The sequence below is a fragment of the Numenius arquata genome, chromosome 7 (assembly GCF_964106895.1).
Source record: "Numenius arquata chromosome 7, bNumArq3.hap1.1, whole genome shotgun sequence".
In the NCBI taxonomy this organism is placed as follows: domain Eukaryota; kingdom Metazoa; phylum Chordata; class Aves; order Charadriiformes; family Scolopacidae; genus Numenius; species Numenius arquata.
In genome coordinates, this window is record NC_133582.1 from 45,123,703 (window position 1) to 45,137,989 (window position 14,287).

The window sequence follows — 14,287 nt, forward strand, 5'->3', positions numbered from 1 at the left end:
GCACCGGTAGTTTCCTGGAAGCACTTTTTTTTTCTTTTTTTAAATCATTTTTTTCAGAGCATGGCTGTTTATAGATATAGATATATATATACATACACACACATTTTATATATATATATGTATATATATATAAAAATAGCAATTTCATAGTTATATACAGGCATTAATAAAGTGCATAATGTTATTGGCTATTTTCAAATCTTATTTCCTGAGGAAGTGCTAACATACATAGCTCCTCCTATGACATGATGCCGGCAGCCAATGCTAGGCTATGACACCTACTCCCCAGCTTTTAATTCCCACAAATACATCTCCCTGTCCGGAGCCGGAGCCTAAAGGGAGTAGTGACAGCCTCAGTCCTCCAGGAAGCAAGTCAAGGCACTGATCGAGACTTCTTCCTTTGCCAAGGTGAACGCGTCTAGGAGCGACTTCCCTCCGTTTCAGAGCTCTTGGGTGCACGCTACTTGGCGGTGGTCACGGAGCCATCTTCAGGGATCTTCTCCTCTGAACAGCTTCTTCCCGAGAGCTTGTCGTGATGCTTGAACTCGCTGAAGCGCTCTGCCACGCACTGTGCCGTGAGCCGGGCCTCAGGGTCGTGGTCCCAGCACTCAATAAGAGTTTCACACACCATCTGGATGCCCTGCAGAGAGCACAGAGAGAGCAGCCGTGATGCGGCCAGTCACCGCCAAAGCCCCTGTGTGAGAATTGCTTTAACGCCCTCTGAAGTTCGGGGGGTTATTCACATGTGTCCTGGAGATGCTCTATGGGCTCTGCTGCTACTGTCATGGGGGCATGATTTTATCTTTTTTTTTTTTTTAAAAAGAAACCCTACTACAATATTTTCAGCACTTTAGTCAGTACTGTAATTTCTGGACATATATTCTGATACTTTTTAACAAAAAAAAAATGATGCTTTGGATTAGCTCTACAGAATGAAGTAGGGTTTCTTTTTAATAAATATAATCAGAATTCTTGGATGACATGGCTTCCTGCTTAAGCCACTCCTTTGCGTGCCTGAATTCTGTTTGGGTTTTTCAAACAAAATTCTGATTGCCAGCAATGTCAGGCTCTACATCAGCCCTTTATGAATTCCTTGCAGACTAACTAAATCTAAGTGCAAATATGGGCCACAGCCCCACAAACACTTAAACACATGTCACTCACAGATGTAACTATTTAACCTTCATTTCAATGCTGATGCACATGTTTACAGGAGCAAAAAACAGTTGCATCTCTGTAATGCATTTTATAAACATGAGGTATTTGCCAGGAAATTGTGTGCTTTGCTTTATGACACTAAAAGCCCATTAAGTAGGATTTATCTTAAACTTCTTATTTAAAAAAAATAACATTTCACAACACTGCATTAATTGCATAATTTACCTAATTGGTGATGTTGACTGATGTCAATGTTAATAGCATAACGTTATTGTCTGTATACAAATAACATTAGTTTTCTGCTGGCATTGAAATTACAAGCAGTAAATTAAATTAAATATTAAACATTAACTTGAAATCAATAGTGCAACAAATCTCATTAACGGGGGGAAAAATTGTAATATGTAAATCCATTCCAGAATTTTATCATGATGAATAATGAGTTCATTACAAAAACATGACTGTAGAGGAAGGAAATGAATATGGAAGAGCTATTACAGTAAGAGCAACTTCTATGGAGTTCAAAGCAGATCCTCAGCTGCTGCAAACTGTCCCAGCCCCACGGAAGCTGATCTGTCACTCCATTTTAGATAGCGCAGGGAAGGGATTCAGACGAAGGGAATTAAATCCACCTTCATTAAACGTCCTGCGAGTGTGTTTCCAGGCATCCACTTCCTGCCTCAGACTCTTAGCTGAACCCTGTTGGAGCCAGGTGTGCCCATCCTGGTGACACACAAGCGCAGACGCATGGTCCTCCCAGTTGGTGGGCTGCCTCGTACTGGGGGCAGACTGAGGTCTGGGTTTTACCCGGGGAAGAAATTTCTGAAGTGGAGTGCAGGAAAGCTAGGTCCAAATCTGTGATTGTTTTTACTTGCTATGTAAACCCAGAGGTGACAAAATTCACAGTGTATCTTACAGCTCTGCTCCACTACCTTGAGCTGCAGCCCTCCACACACTCAGGCTTTCTGCCGGGAGAGCAGCCGCCGGTCTGCCCCATGCCCGAGTACCATGAGGATCCTGAGCCCAGTGCTTCTCCACCCAGGCACCCGGGCATGCCGGCACACCTGTGCCTGCTGCTACAACTGCCTCTGCATGACATGAGCTCCAAGGCCTAACCAGTGGTATTGCCCATTTCTGTGAAATTCAGTGCCAGCAGGGGTAGTCCTGTGCCGAACGTAGACAAGTCTCTGGGCCACTTAACACTGCCCCAGGCCTGCTTTAAGTGCCAATGACTTTTGCTTTTAGGGGCCTTCATCACCTTCTATTACATGTACATCATCTGACTCTTCCCAAATGCAGAACAGAAATATTTGCTGACCGCTTCTGCCTTTGCATTAGCATATGCAGTATCTTTCTTTCATATCCAGCAACAGACTGGTACTAAGTTAGATTTCCTTCTGCTCTTGAGAAAACTCTGATTATCCTCATTTGCTGACCACAGATCTTCCTGTTGTTCCTCTGTTTCCTTAAGCAGTTATCTACCCTTCTTCAATTTTTTTTCACATGTGAGACCATGTCTTTTGAATATCCTGAGAAATGGTCTCACACTTTTCCTAATTTTAAGCATTTTCTACTATTTAATTTTTTTTCTCCCAAATGATCTGGCTCAGGATTCTTTTCTGCTTTGCTAATTGGGCTCTTGTAAAGTACCACATATGTATTACCAGTTTGGACTTCATTTTGCCTTTGTGGAAAACAAACAACTGCAGTCAACTCATAAGCCCTTTTACTAGCGCATCCACAATTTTTATGAAATTTCTGCAATGAGTTCTTTTCAATAAAGATGACCGTTAGTATAATCTCTCCTTCCCAGTTCAACTTCTCATTTAGAAGATGGTTCTATCTGTGGCTCCTAAAAAATGTCAAGGGCTTTTTAGTACAGGTAGTATCAGATATCCAGGTGTCCCTCAAAATACAGCTTTCCTCCCCAGTTAAAGGCCCCTCCTCAATAACGCCACTCATGACAGATGATTACATAAGGAGAAAGTCCCTGTGGTCCAGGAAGGGGCTGCACTCTGCCATAGTCATCAGGCTGCAGATGCATTCTTCTTGGTTGGGAAGATGATGGATTTTGGCCACTCACTTGGCCTGTCTTAAGTAAGTGTCAGACTATGATTTTAACATCTCAACTGGAATGAAAAAGGGAGTGTTACATTACTCCTCGTGGAAATACCAGCTGATCTTGGTTGCCTGAGCTTTTATAAATGTACATGATGCTTTCCTTTTGTCTGTAAAGACTACTCAATATATTTCATTGACAAGTGGAATGACCAAGCCTCACTTCTTCTCTGATATGATTCTCACTTTATCTCTACTGATAAAACTGCTCAGAGCAAAGGTGAAGAAATGCAAGCCTTTGGCTTGTTTCCATTCAGTTTCATGTACTGAGAAATCTGCTATGGCCTAGGAAGCACAACCATGGTGTCCGTGAATGGGGAAAGCTTACAGAGTGCCTCACGACATGCAAGGGAAACGGACTGCTAATGCGCAACCTGAATAAAAACAGACTGGCTTGCTGAAGACTCATTTCCTATTTTCTTAAACCTGTCAACAGCTGGGATTCAACTATGACGGGTCTCTATGATAAAGTACTGAGATTTGTTTTCTCTGCTGAAGGGGCCCATGTGCAAAGTTGTTCTCTTTGACCTTTCAGAGCCTGCACACAGTGTGCTTTAAGGCCCTAATGATTCTGTGGCTGGCTGGATGACTGTCAGATCTCAGATTTCCAATCTTTTTGTTTTGATCACTTTTAGATTACACTGGTGGGCAGCAGAAATCTCAGGGCTTTGAGGCAGGCATGGTGCAGAGCACTCTGGTGTCTGAACCATGGCAGCACCGGTGTTACCATGGGACAGAGCTCTAATCCGTGCAAAAGAGAGGTCCAGCCCGTTGGGCAAGACACTGAGTCAAGGCTCAGGCTTCAGGCAGCAGCTAAATGCATAGTGCAGCTCCCAGCTGCTCACATGTGGTGCTCTTACCTGATGGTTAAGCCAGGAGCTGGGGATCTCAGGTCGCCCTCTGTCTCTGAGGACATTGTCCTTCATGCTTTCCACGCAGGGGTGTTCTCGCACTTTAGAGCCAAACGGGGGCTCGTACTCTTTCACTTCTGCCAAGAGAATAAGCAAACACAAGGGTATTCAGCTGGGCTGCGCTGGTGCCAAGTGAGAAGGGAGCTGGCTGTTCTCTGGAGGAGTAGGAGCTACTGATTAGCTGCTCAGTGCCACTGTTCTGCTTGACCAGCTCCAAACAAAGCAAAGCCAGTTGGCATTTTCAAAAATGTTTCAAATGTGTTTCTCCCACATGCCTCCTCCCTCTCCTTTTCTTTCCCAGCCAACTAAGCAATTTCCATTTAAACCCTTCAGTACATAATCATATTAGCAACAGTCAGAGCAGCAGAGTAACCTATGATGGTTTGTAAGCCTCTCAATCTGTGCTGAGGCAAAACACACAGGAGCTTCAGGGTGAGTTTTGCTTGAGCCAGGCTTGCAAGAACTGGTCACCCTCATGTGCCCTGTAGTCCACACACACTTACCAGGTGTAATATAAACTGAAATCTATCCAGGTCATGATAGATGTTAATGTGCCAGGTTGCTAGGAGGAAACAGTTGCTTGAAAAGGACAAAGATACAGTAAGGAGCAATGCTGGAAGCTGCCATGCTGCCCTTGTTTATAACTGAGCCTCATCCCTTTGTAGAAAGTAGTAGTCTGCTCTTATTTTAGGCCTCTTTCCCAAAATGGGTCAGTTTTGGCCCATGATGCAAGGGGCACAGCTTCCTGAAGGGGCTGCTGCCATTCTAGTTTTTGTTTGCATGTTGCATATTTTCTTTGCTTTTCTTTGGAGAGAGAAAGGAAGAGGCAGACATATGCGACCTTTGGAGAAAACTCAAGAAATCTCTGAGAGCGGAAATATTATAGTAGATGCTGACACAGTGTAGAAAATGCTGTGGTTTCTTTGGGAACAGATGGAGACTTTACTCACAGGCCTAATGACTTGCTAGTATTAGATAAAGATTTATGAAGTTGGCCTGTTCTGCTGCCTCTTATTTCTTTCTAGGAATTAATTGAGGAGAAGAAAAACTGAAGTGTAATCTACAAGGCAGTCTGAAGAATGCATGTGAGTGCCCAGAAGATGTGTGAAGAGAGATGAACGAGACGGGAGACACAGTACTGTTGCGTAATGTTACAACCAAAGATGAAATGCAGTGTCCAGTGCTGCTCACTCCTCTCAAGGGGCATTTTACAGTAAAAAAGGAGCTCCAAGAAGGGTGATAATAATGATTAAAGGCCCAGAAAAAGTGGGAAGAACCTCTAAAGCTTGGCTTTGTTTACTTTGGAGAGAAAGGTAAGAGGTCATATGATGAAATACTGAAAAAAACTAATGATCAAGATAATACAGACCAGATCCTTCTGTCATGTCTCATGATAAAAACAAGATAGTATTGAACATAAATAAAAGGTGGACTTTTCTCCAAAGCCTTAGAGTTAGGCTGTAGATCTCGCTTTTACGTGATGGCCATGAGAGGAAGAATTTATCAGGCTACAGAAAAAGAAGTTCTAATACTTAAAAAGAACAGCCAAATTATGATAAACATTCTGGAAGGGATATTAAACCTTGTGCTTCAAATGTTCAGTGTTTAGAGATCCAGCTGCAAACAACTGTGTGTGCAGCAGATCACCCCACAGATGCCTCCCACAGAGCTCTCCTTCCTTCTCCTGAACCATCTGGCGCTGGCCACTATCCACACAACGCTCTGGAGAGTGGCTATAGTCCTGAAACGCAACTCTTATCTTCTCATATGTATATCACTTACTTTAAGACTCAAGGGCCAAAGTCTACTTTGCTTGCTTTCCTCTACAAGAAGGCACACCAGTTTCACCGGCATTAATCTGAGTTAGAGATTACTCAGCTGAAGTAAATTTACAAGACTGGCCACAGAAGTTAACTGGGAAGTTGCCACCTTGCTGGTTAGACCTAGATTACTATGCAGCGCATGCGCAATGATTACAAAGCAGATACCTCTACTTTCAAACTAGCCACAATTTTAAAGATTGCTGGGAAAATTTAAATAGCATAACCTAGACTGCCATTTCCTACCCCATCTTCGTCAGTCATAATTTTATTGTGGTAGTGGTCACGGGCACCAGCTGAGGCACTGAGATCTTTCTGCAGTATGAGGAGTTAGAGGAGTCTGAATGTCCAACAGAGGGAAGCTGGTGCTGTGGTGCTGACCTGTTCCCTCTTGATGAGCTTGATCTGAAGGCCATTAGGCCTTCATGAGATGGTTCAAGTGTGGGAAGGGAAAGCCTTCCTGAGGAATTGATAGGTTTGTAACACATTTTTCCTGTATGCGAAATTCTTTCTATGCTATGAGCATTCCCCTTCCTAATATAAAGATTAAATAGGTTTTTCAGGTTTGGGTTTTGTTGTTGTTTGGTTTTGGATTTTTTTTGGTTTTTTTTTTAATGGTAAAGAAAGAAAAATTGAGGCCAGATGCCAATTCACTGTAATGACTTTACAGTAATACAGTCGTGCCTTCCCTCAGCCTGAAAAGCATGCAGCGTCTTCTTGCTATTTATTATCATGCTTTTCTCGCCCTTAGAAAGAAAAGCCCACTGAATCCTCTCACAGTAAATCATCCTTATGCTGTGGAATCTCAGGTGTCAGACACATTTTGCAGTAATAGCTGGGGTTATTCATGGATCATGTTGACGTGCTATAGTAGATGTAACAGATGTCAATTTGAGGTAGGTTAAGATGTTTGTGCCTAGCTGCTTGTGCATGGCTGTACACAGATGCTGAATCTATTTTTCATGCCTTATACACTTCTTTTGGCTGTTTTTAGACCAGTCAGGCACTAAAAATGACAACTGGCTGAAGTACCATAAATACCTCAGGTACCATGAACTACAGCACCTTTAGCGTTCAGTAATGGCAGAGTTTCTTCAACTTTAACCTCCGGCATTTAATCTTTATGGTTGTGAGCTACCTTGCACTAATAATCGTTGTACCTCTGGTTTCCTTTGACACTGGTCTGGCCATAACTCTCAGAAAGGCTGGGACTGGATGTTTAGCCCCAAACAGAGACATGACTGAAAATCTATTTGTTGTGCCTGATAAATGCTTTGGAAAATTTGGCCATGGGTTCCTCATGAAAAAAAACCAAAACCTCACTGTGATCTTTTTCTACTCTAAGCTTTTTGCAGTGAGATTCTCTTCCTTTAGGTCAGAACAGCATACCCGCAAACCCTGCTGACACTCCCTCATGCAATCTGTCTTACTGATTTCTGTGAGACAACTTCCCATGCTGGAAGATTAAGGCTCGTTTGTAGAATCAAAGCAGGAGTGAGGTGAAAGAAGGCCAGCAAAAATCAACTGTGAAGCACAGTCCACAGCAGTGGGAACTTTTAGGTCCTTTTGAAAGACTCCCCTTTTTAGAATTTACAAGGGGAGAGCCACAGAAGGGATAAATCAATTGATGGTGGAGCTACTGTGACAGCTCATGCACACACCCACCCACCTGCACGTGTGTGCAGATTGTGTCTTCCTTCATTCTAGAGGAATTTGGGTGGTGGATCTACTTAGCTGTTGCACAAAGGGATAATAATGTATAAAGCAGAGGCTCAAAAGCCATTTCAGGGCCAAGTTTCAGGAGCTGTCAAATGCTTACTTCACATTTTCCCTAGTTTTCCCCATTCCACTCCTCCAGAATATGGGTGCTAGCTGGGAAGGGTGAGGGTGCGTTGGGATGGGTGAACTCACTGTGCAGTTTCCCTTGCACAGACATGTTTTAAGTTACCTCACATCTGATGATCAAAGACACAGCCACCCTTCCAAAGGTTTGGGAGCACACGAGCTCTGCCATCAGTGTATAGTTACAGGCTGCTTAGTCACTGTGTGCTGTATCCCGAGGTGGGAAAGTAGAGGAACACAGAGCACATCAGTGCCCAACATGGAGTGTAGGGCAGTGATCCTACCTACTGCTACCTGGCCTTGTTGAAGGACAGCACTTGCTACCTCGAATGTAGTACTGTGGTGACACTTACAGAATTTCTAGGATGTGAGTTACTGTCATGGGGTGACACTGCACTGTGTGGATGTACCAGCTTGGGGTTATATGCCACCACAAGCCACTGCAGTGCAGACATGCCCTAATTGGGCTGTGTTCCACAGAAGAAGAGGTTTCAATCAGGCCCCAGCTGCAGCCAGCTCAGGGCCCAATGTGTAGTCACAGGCCCACTGCAGGCTGTCGAAATGCTCCCTGTCACCAGAAACTGTCACCTCTCCATGTCACTGGGATGACAGTTGAGCATTTCACCAGGTGTGGGATGCACAAATGCTTACTTACCAAACTGTGGCTCTCGGCTGACTCTTTCCAAGTAAGCATAAGATTAATCAGTGATTTTATTCACATTAAACAGCTCTGGTAAAGCAAGGCTGCCATTTCAAACAAAGCCCTGCTGCTGTACTGAAGCCAGCCCCCACTCCAGGCAGTACAACACTGCAAGAGCAACGTCGCCATTTTCTGAGGGGTTTCTCTTCTCCCTCTTCCCCAACCCCGTGTATCCACAAGTTCCCTTTCCTCTCCTTCTCCCCTGCCACCCCCAACAGTCCCCCACCTGTAGCAGCTCCGATACAAAACAGATGGTTTTCTTTTCTTTCTAGGAGGCTGTCAGAGAAATTACACTTGCCTCAGTCACCAAAGCTGTGTCACTCTGAAAGCAAGTGGTTGAGATGAAAATTGTATTTCTTGCAACGTGCAGCATCTGGTGCACAGCTGTTGCGCTGAATGAAATACCAAGTTAACGGCAGCGTGGAGCAGTTGAAGTTCTCCCCAAAGTAGTATTGCTGAGTTTCTAAATATGCCTCTTAAATTATACTCTGGTGAAGAATCAGTCAAACTCGATCTTTGCCTCCGTCTCCCTCTCCCTCGTGCCCCATTTCTGCTTCTCCATATTTAGCACAACAAAGTAACAATGAACAGCACGGCCTTTCTCGAAAGCCGATCCCCACCTGCTTATTTACTACAGCAGCTTCACAGCATGGATTATGCTGCTGGGTATTTTTGTTTAAATGTCTGCTGACTGAAAAGGCCCGGCATAACATGGAGACTGTGTTTGACAAAGCTGCTGTAGTGAAAGGACCTGCCTCCATCGCCTCCCACACTCACTGAACACCTGCACGCTGACAAATGAATCCTGAGAGCTCCCTTTATAAAAGAAATAAGTCACTGTACCTTTACCTGGCTGAATTGCAATTATCCCTCCCTCCACTCTTCCCTCCCTAATTAAAGTTGCTAATGCCACTGCCTCAGCTTAGACTGCCACTCCTGCCCTCTAAAGTGCCACAGGTATCTCCAGCCACAGGGAGCCGACACCACGGTCCAGCCTGCCCTGCAAAGGCCTCCATCTTTTAGGCTCCTTTGGAAAGGCTGGCTGCAATCAGATCAGCCTACTCCAGCTTATACGGGAGGTCATTTCTCTTAGTGTCCAACAGTTCAGGAAGAAAAGAGGGGTGTGCGTGAGGGGAGGCACCTCCTTGGGAAGGCTGCGAGGAGAGGAGGGAGTCTCATGAGTGACAGATGGAGAGAGAAAGCAGAGGGGGAGCTGTAGTCATGAATCACTGTAAGAGTATTTCACCAGCTGGTTGCAAAGTTAGCCAGACTGCACAAACCAGGGGAAGATGTAAGAAGGAAATGAGAGAAACCATGCAATGCTGCTGCAGCTCAGTACCAGTGAGAAGTTAAGGGAGCTACATCCTGGGAGTTGTATTTAACTGCTCTGGATGAAGACACTAAGCCCAAGTTCCACCCCCCCTGGATCTGCCCAAGTACTCCTGTGGTTTTGCTGGGAACTTCAGCCCCTGGAAAGATGACTGAAATAGGGAAATGAAATTCAAGAAATGTGTTTCTGGCGATGAAGATGACTGAGGTATAAAATGAATAGGGAAACTCAGGATGTGGGTGGGGGTTAAGCTCCACCTTGAAAGCAAAGGGGTTGCTGGGCCAGAGAAATCTCTCCTTTTCCTGAAATGACTTCAGCTCTTCTTCTCAAGGTTATAATGGGTCAGTCTCTTCTAGCTAAAAACACTGGTGATTTTCCTTCCTTATGAAACTCCCTTTATATCCTCTTTTAGGCAGTTGCCTTCTGAGAACAGCAGCAATAAGGTTCACTCTTGCCACAATCTCCATTTCACTGTACTCAGCAAATATGAACAGGAAGGGACTTGGGCACCAGCAAAGATAAAAGGCTCCACAGTGAACAGCTCATATTTATATTAATAAGGTGAGTTCCTAAATGCAAGAAACAGGAAGAGCTCAAGAGACAGGGCAAAGATCCTTTTTCTTGGGTTTTAAATCTCCTCAGCCACATTTACAAAATGCTAATGAAAGGCTGAGGTTGTGCCAATGCATTTAGAAACAGGCATGACCACAACAGTTAAATGTGGATAGGTTTGCCTTGGAATAGCCAGCCTGAGGTTCAGTTCCTGAAGTACCAAATGTTTTTTCCCTGAAATGTTTGACTGGAAAAGAATTTTTTTCATGCTTTTATGCTAGCACTAACTGTTTGCACACATAACTAGCTTTGTAGCTTTCCCGGCAGGGTGCAAACAGGGGCAAATCTGTTGCCCACAGTCCTGCCCACCCAGCAAGACTAAATGCTGGTCAGACATAGGAGGAGACTGAGGTGCAGGCATTCCTCCTGCCTGCACACGGACACCATGATGCAGCCACAGAGCCACTGTGCAAAGTGGCCTCAGAGACCTCCATGGACACCCTTGTGGTATCCCACAGATGTTAGTAGAGAAACAAGGAGCAGCTATGCACGTCTTCCCACGGGACATTGGTTTCCCTCCTGTACACCATGTTCCCCATACTGTAGTGCTCTAGCCTGCAAGTTTGCCCTGTCTCTGTGGCAGCCCTTCAAGATGCAACCGTGCCAAGTCTGATGAAAAGGGAGCCTCTGTGGTTTTGGAAGACGGGTAACAAAACAAATCATAGTCGCATATGTACTATAATATCCACATTAGTGTTACCTTTTACACTCCCACTCCTTAGACTGCCTGTGAGAGCCCTGGACTGTGCAGCAGTTTTTGTTAGAGTGAATGTTAGACAATACCAGCAGACTGAAGAATTTTATATGTAACTTAGTCTCATTTTGATCCCTGAAGTAAGGCGAAAATCTTCAAACATGGCAATATGTAATGCAGATATCTCAACAGCAACTTTTCTGATTTCTAGCACATACCAGTGCTGCACACTGGGAGTTCTGGGGCAGCTTTAGGCAAAGCAGAAATGGAGATTTTGTTTCAGTGAACAAGCTCTGAATATGAACAAGCACAGCAGTTCTTCCCGGAGCTGTTCTGATAGTCAGTTCCAATCATTTTTATTTTGTTACTGCACTTCATACAACAAACATCCCCTGATTTCTCATACGGATGATCTCTTGCAACATCACAAAAACTGATGAGCAGCAGCTGGGGATTTTGGGAAAGTAGGTAGGTATCGCTATGATGGCTCTTACTGAAATGATCAATTAGTAAATGTGACACTTAACTGGCCCTCATTATATTTCAGAATTAACATTCCATGAAAGTAAATGGGAGGCAGTTTTCACTTCTTGGTCTTAATATTTCAAATTGTCTTATGTTTCCAATCACTCTGGGTGAGGTCAACCTGACTGAGTAAATCCATAGCTACTCAAGATGTTATAGGAAAAAACAGACATTATCTTTAAAAGTGGCCTAACTAGTAGCAAACATATTTTTAGAGAGAAGAAAACTGATGGTGCTTACCTCCGACGCCATTACAGCGAGATGTCATTTCCCAAAGGACCAAAGCCATGGAGTACACATCTGTTTGTTTGAAGGACTCCACATTCTCCAGGTTCATCCTGGATTCCAGAACCTCAGGGGCCATGTACCTTGCTGTGCCAACCTACAGGAGAGGAGATCGGGGAGAGCTCAGGAGCTGCAACTGTAATTCATGTTTTGGATTGTGCTGTGATTTAACTTTAGCTTTCACAGAAACGATGCCATTTGACATGTATCCAAAAATTCAGGCCATACTTGGCACAGGTTGTATTTTCTGCTGCCAGGGGAGTCTGGCATTGTCCCGACTACCAACTTACTTGCACCTCCCTTGGTAAAAAAAAAACCAAAAACAAAAACAGAAGCCCTTTTTAGTTCCTTATGCAAATAATTTTGACATTAACAAGCTTTCTCACTCTTTGGCTGTTCACAGATAAACTCTGCCCTGTGCAGGCCTGGCAGAAGAAAGCAAATACGCAAATACTGAATGCAGAAGCACACATTTGAATTGAAACCAAAAATCGTCCCCTTTGTTTGAAAAGCCGTTCTCACAAACTTACTCACACTAAGCAATTTTCAGCAATGATTTTAGCAGCTTTGCTGAGATCTAGATTATGGCCTTGCATTACAGAAGGCAAAGTTTAAATGGCTGGTTTTATCACAAGAAAGGATTTAAGGAAGAATTTTTTGATCAGTCAACAGTTGCTCTCAACCGACAAACTCTTCACAGGGTAGGTATAAAAAATTTACCCCCCTTGAAAAACTGCAAACGCAGTAAGTCTTTGATCAGGCAAAGACATTTTCAAATTGGAGACTGGTTGATCACAGAGATGAACAAGCACAAGTGGGTGATGCAGTAGGACCTGTGATTCAAATGAGCTATTTGTAGACTGCACTACAGCAGTCACTCCAGAGCCCAGCAGCAAGCAGCAATGCAAAAGATCATTTCAGTTACTGGGTCTGCAATTACAGGCAGCCACATGGTAAATGTACAGTCCCTGAGAGAGCCCTACAACATCCATTTTACAAACTTCTCTAAACACGTCTTATCACCTCAGACTCAGGGCAAGTGGGAAGAAGTTCCACAAAAAGTGCAATACACCGTAAGAAGACAGCAGGAAAGATCAAGGACATAGCTTTGTCATAGGACCCTGCAACAGCAGAGAACTTCTACATCAAAAATATCCAAATGGTTGTAGGATCAACGTCTTTATAAAGAGAGGACAGAAAAAAACCTGTGCCATCAGTCCCAAAGTTAAATTCCCTATTATGTGGACTCTGTGATGAATTTAAGGCCAAGCACGTAAGCAACAGCCATATACTGAGTGGGTACTTGGGACAATCATGTCCCAACACCACTGAGTTGACTAGCATCTCCCTCCCCTACAGAACATGAACATATGGGAACCCTGCAGCAGAGGCTGTTCCTACCTCCCATCCGTTCCCCAACACACGACTTCTTCCCCAAGCAGAGCCCATCCAAAACTTCGGAAGAGTTACCTGTACACTATGGCCCACAGTCCCACATTCCCAAATCCTGCTGATTTTAACTAGAGTTAATGATGCCTAAATACAGACTCTTAACATTGTCAAGAAGTGCTGTTCTGCTCTGGCATTTCACACCCTATTTGCAGCAGTAAAAATTAATCTGCAGCTTTGCTGGACAATGGAGGATCGAACCCTATAACTAAAAAGTACAGTGGGAAATACAGAGAAAATTTAAAAAGAATGGTATCAAATCAATCCCATTTCCATCCTGCTTAGGATTTATCATGTGTTCCACTCTGCTTGTGTCCTTTTATCTGCATTTAGATTATTAGGTCTTTGGGCCAAAGATACTTTTCCCGTATCTTGCAGAACCAACGCTGTTTAATATCTTCATAAGGGATCTTGATGATGGGACCAAGTGTACCCTGATGAAGGTTGCTGATGATACCAAACTGAGTGGGAAGTGGACACTTGAGAAGGGGGAGCCACCCTGGAATTCCCAGCAGGAATACCTGGATAGGCTGTAAGAGTGGGCTAACAAGAACCTTATGAAGTTCACAAGAACAAGGGTAAGGTCTTGCACCTTGCGAAAACACACTCCAGGAGTGCAGCACAAGCTGGGAGCTACCCGCCCGTGGAGCAGCTCTGTGGAAAGGGACCTGGTTGACAACAAGCTCAGTATGAGTCAATGGTGTGCTGCTGCGGCAAAAAAAAGCTAACAGGATGCTGAGTTGCATCAACAAGGGCATCACCAGCAGAGATAAAGAAGTCATTATCCCACTCTACTCAGTGCTTGTCAGGCCACACCTGGAATTCTGTGTTCAGTTTTGGTCC

At 44.1% G+C, this 14,287-nt stretch overlaps 1 protein-coding gene across 1 annotated transcript in view; it reads right to left on the reverse strand.

The window, feature by feature from the left end:
- Positions 1 to 460: 460 nt before the first annotated feature.
- Positions 461 to 14,287, reverse strand: part of TGFBR2 (transforming growth factor beta receptor 2) — a 61,775-nt gene continuing 47,948 nt past the window's right edge. Inside the window, exons 5-7 of the mRNA XM_074150627.1 lie at positions 11,951 to 12,092; positions 4,137 to 4,264; positions 461 to 640 (exon numbers count right to left, since the gene is read on the reverse strand). Coding sequence (XP_074006728.1) covers positions 461 to 640; positions 4,137 to 4,264; positions 11,951 to 12,092 — 450 coding nt within the window. The remainder of the gene's footprint in view (positions 641 to 4,136; positions 4,265 to 11,950; positions 12,093 to 14,287) is intronic.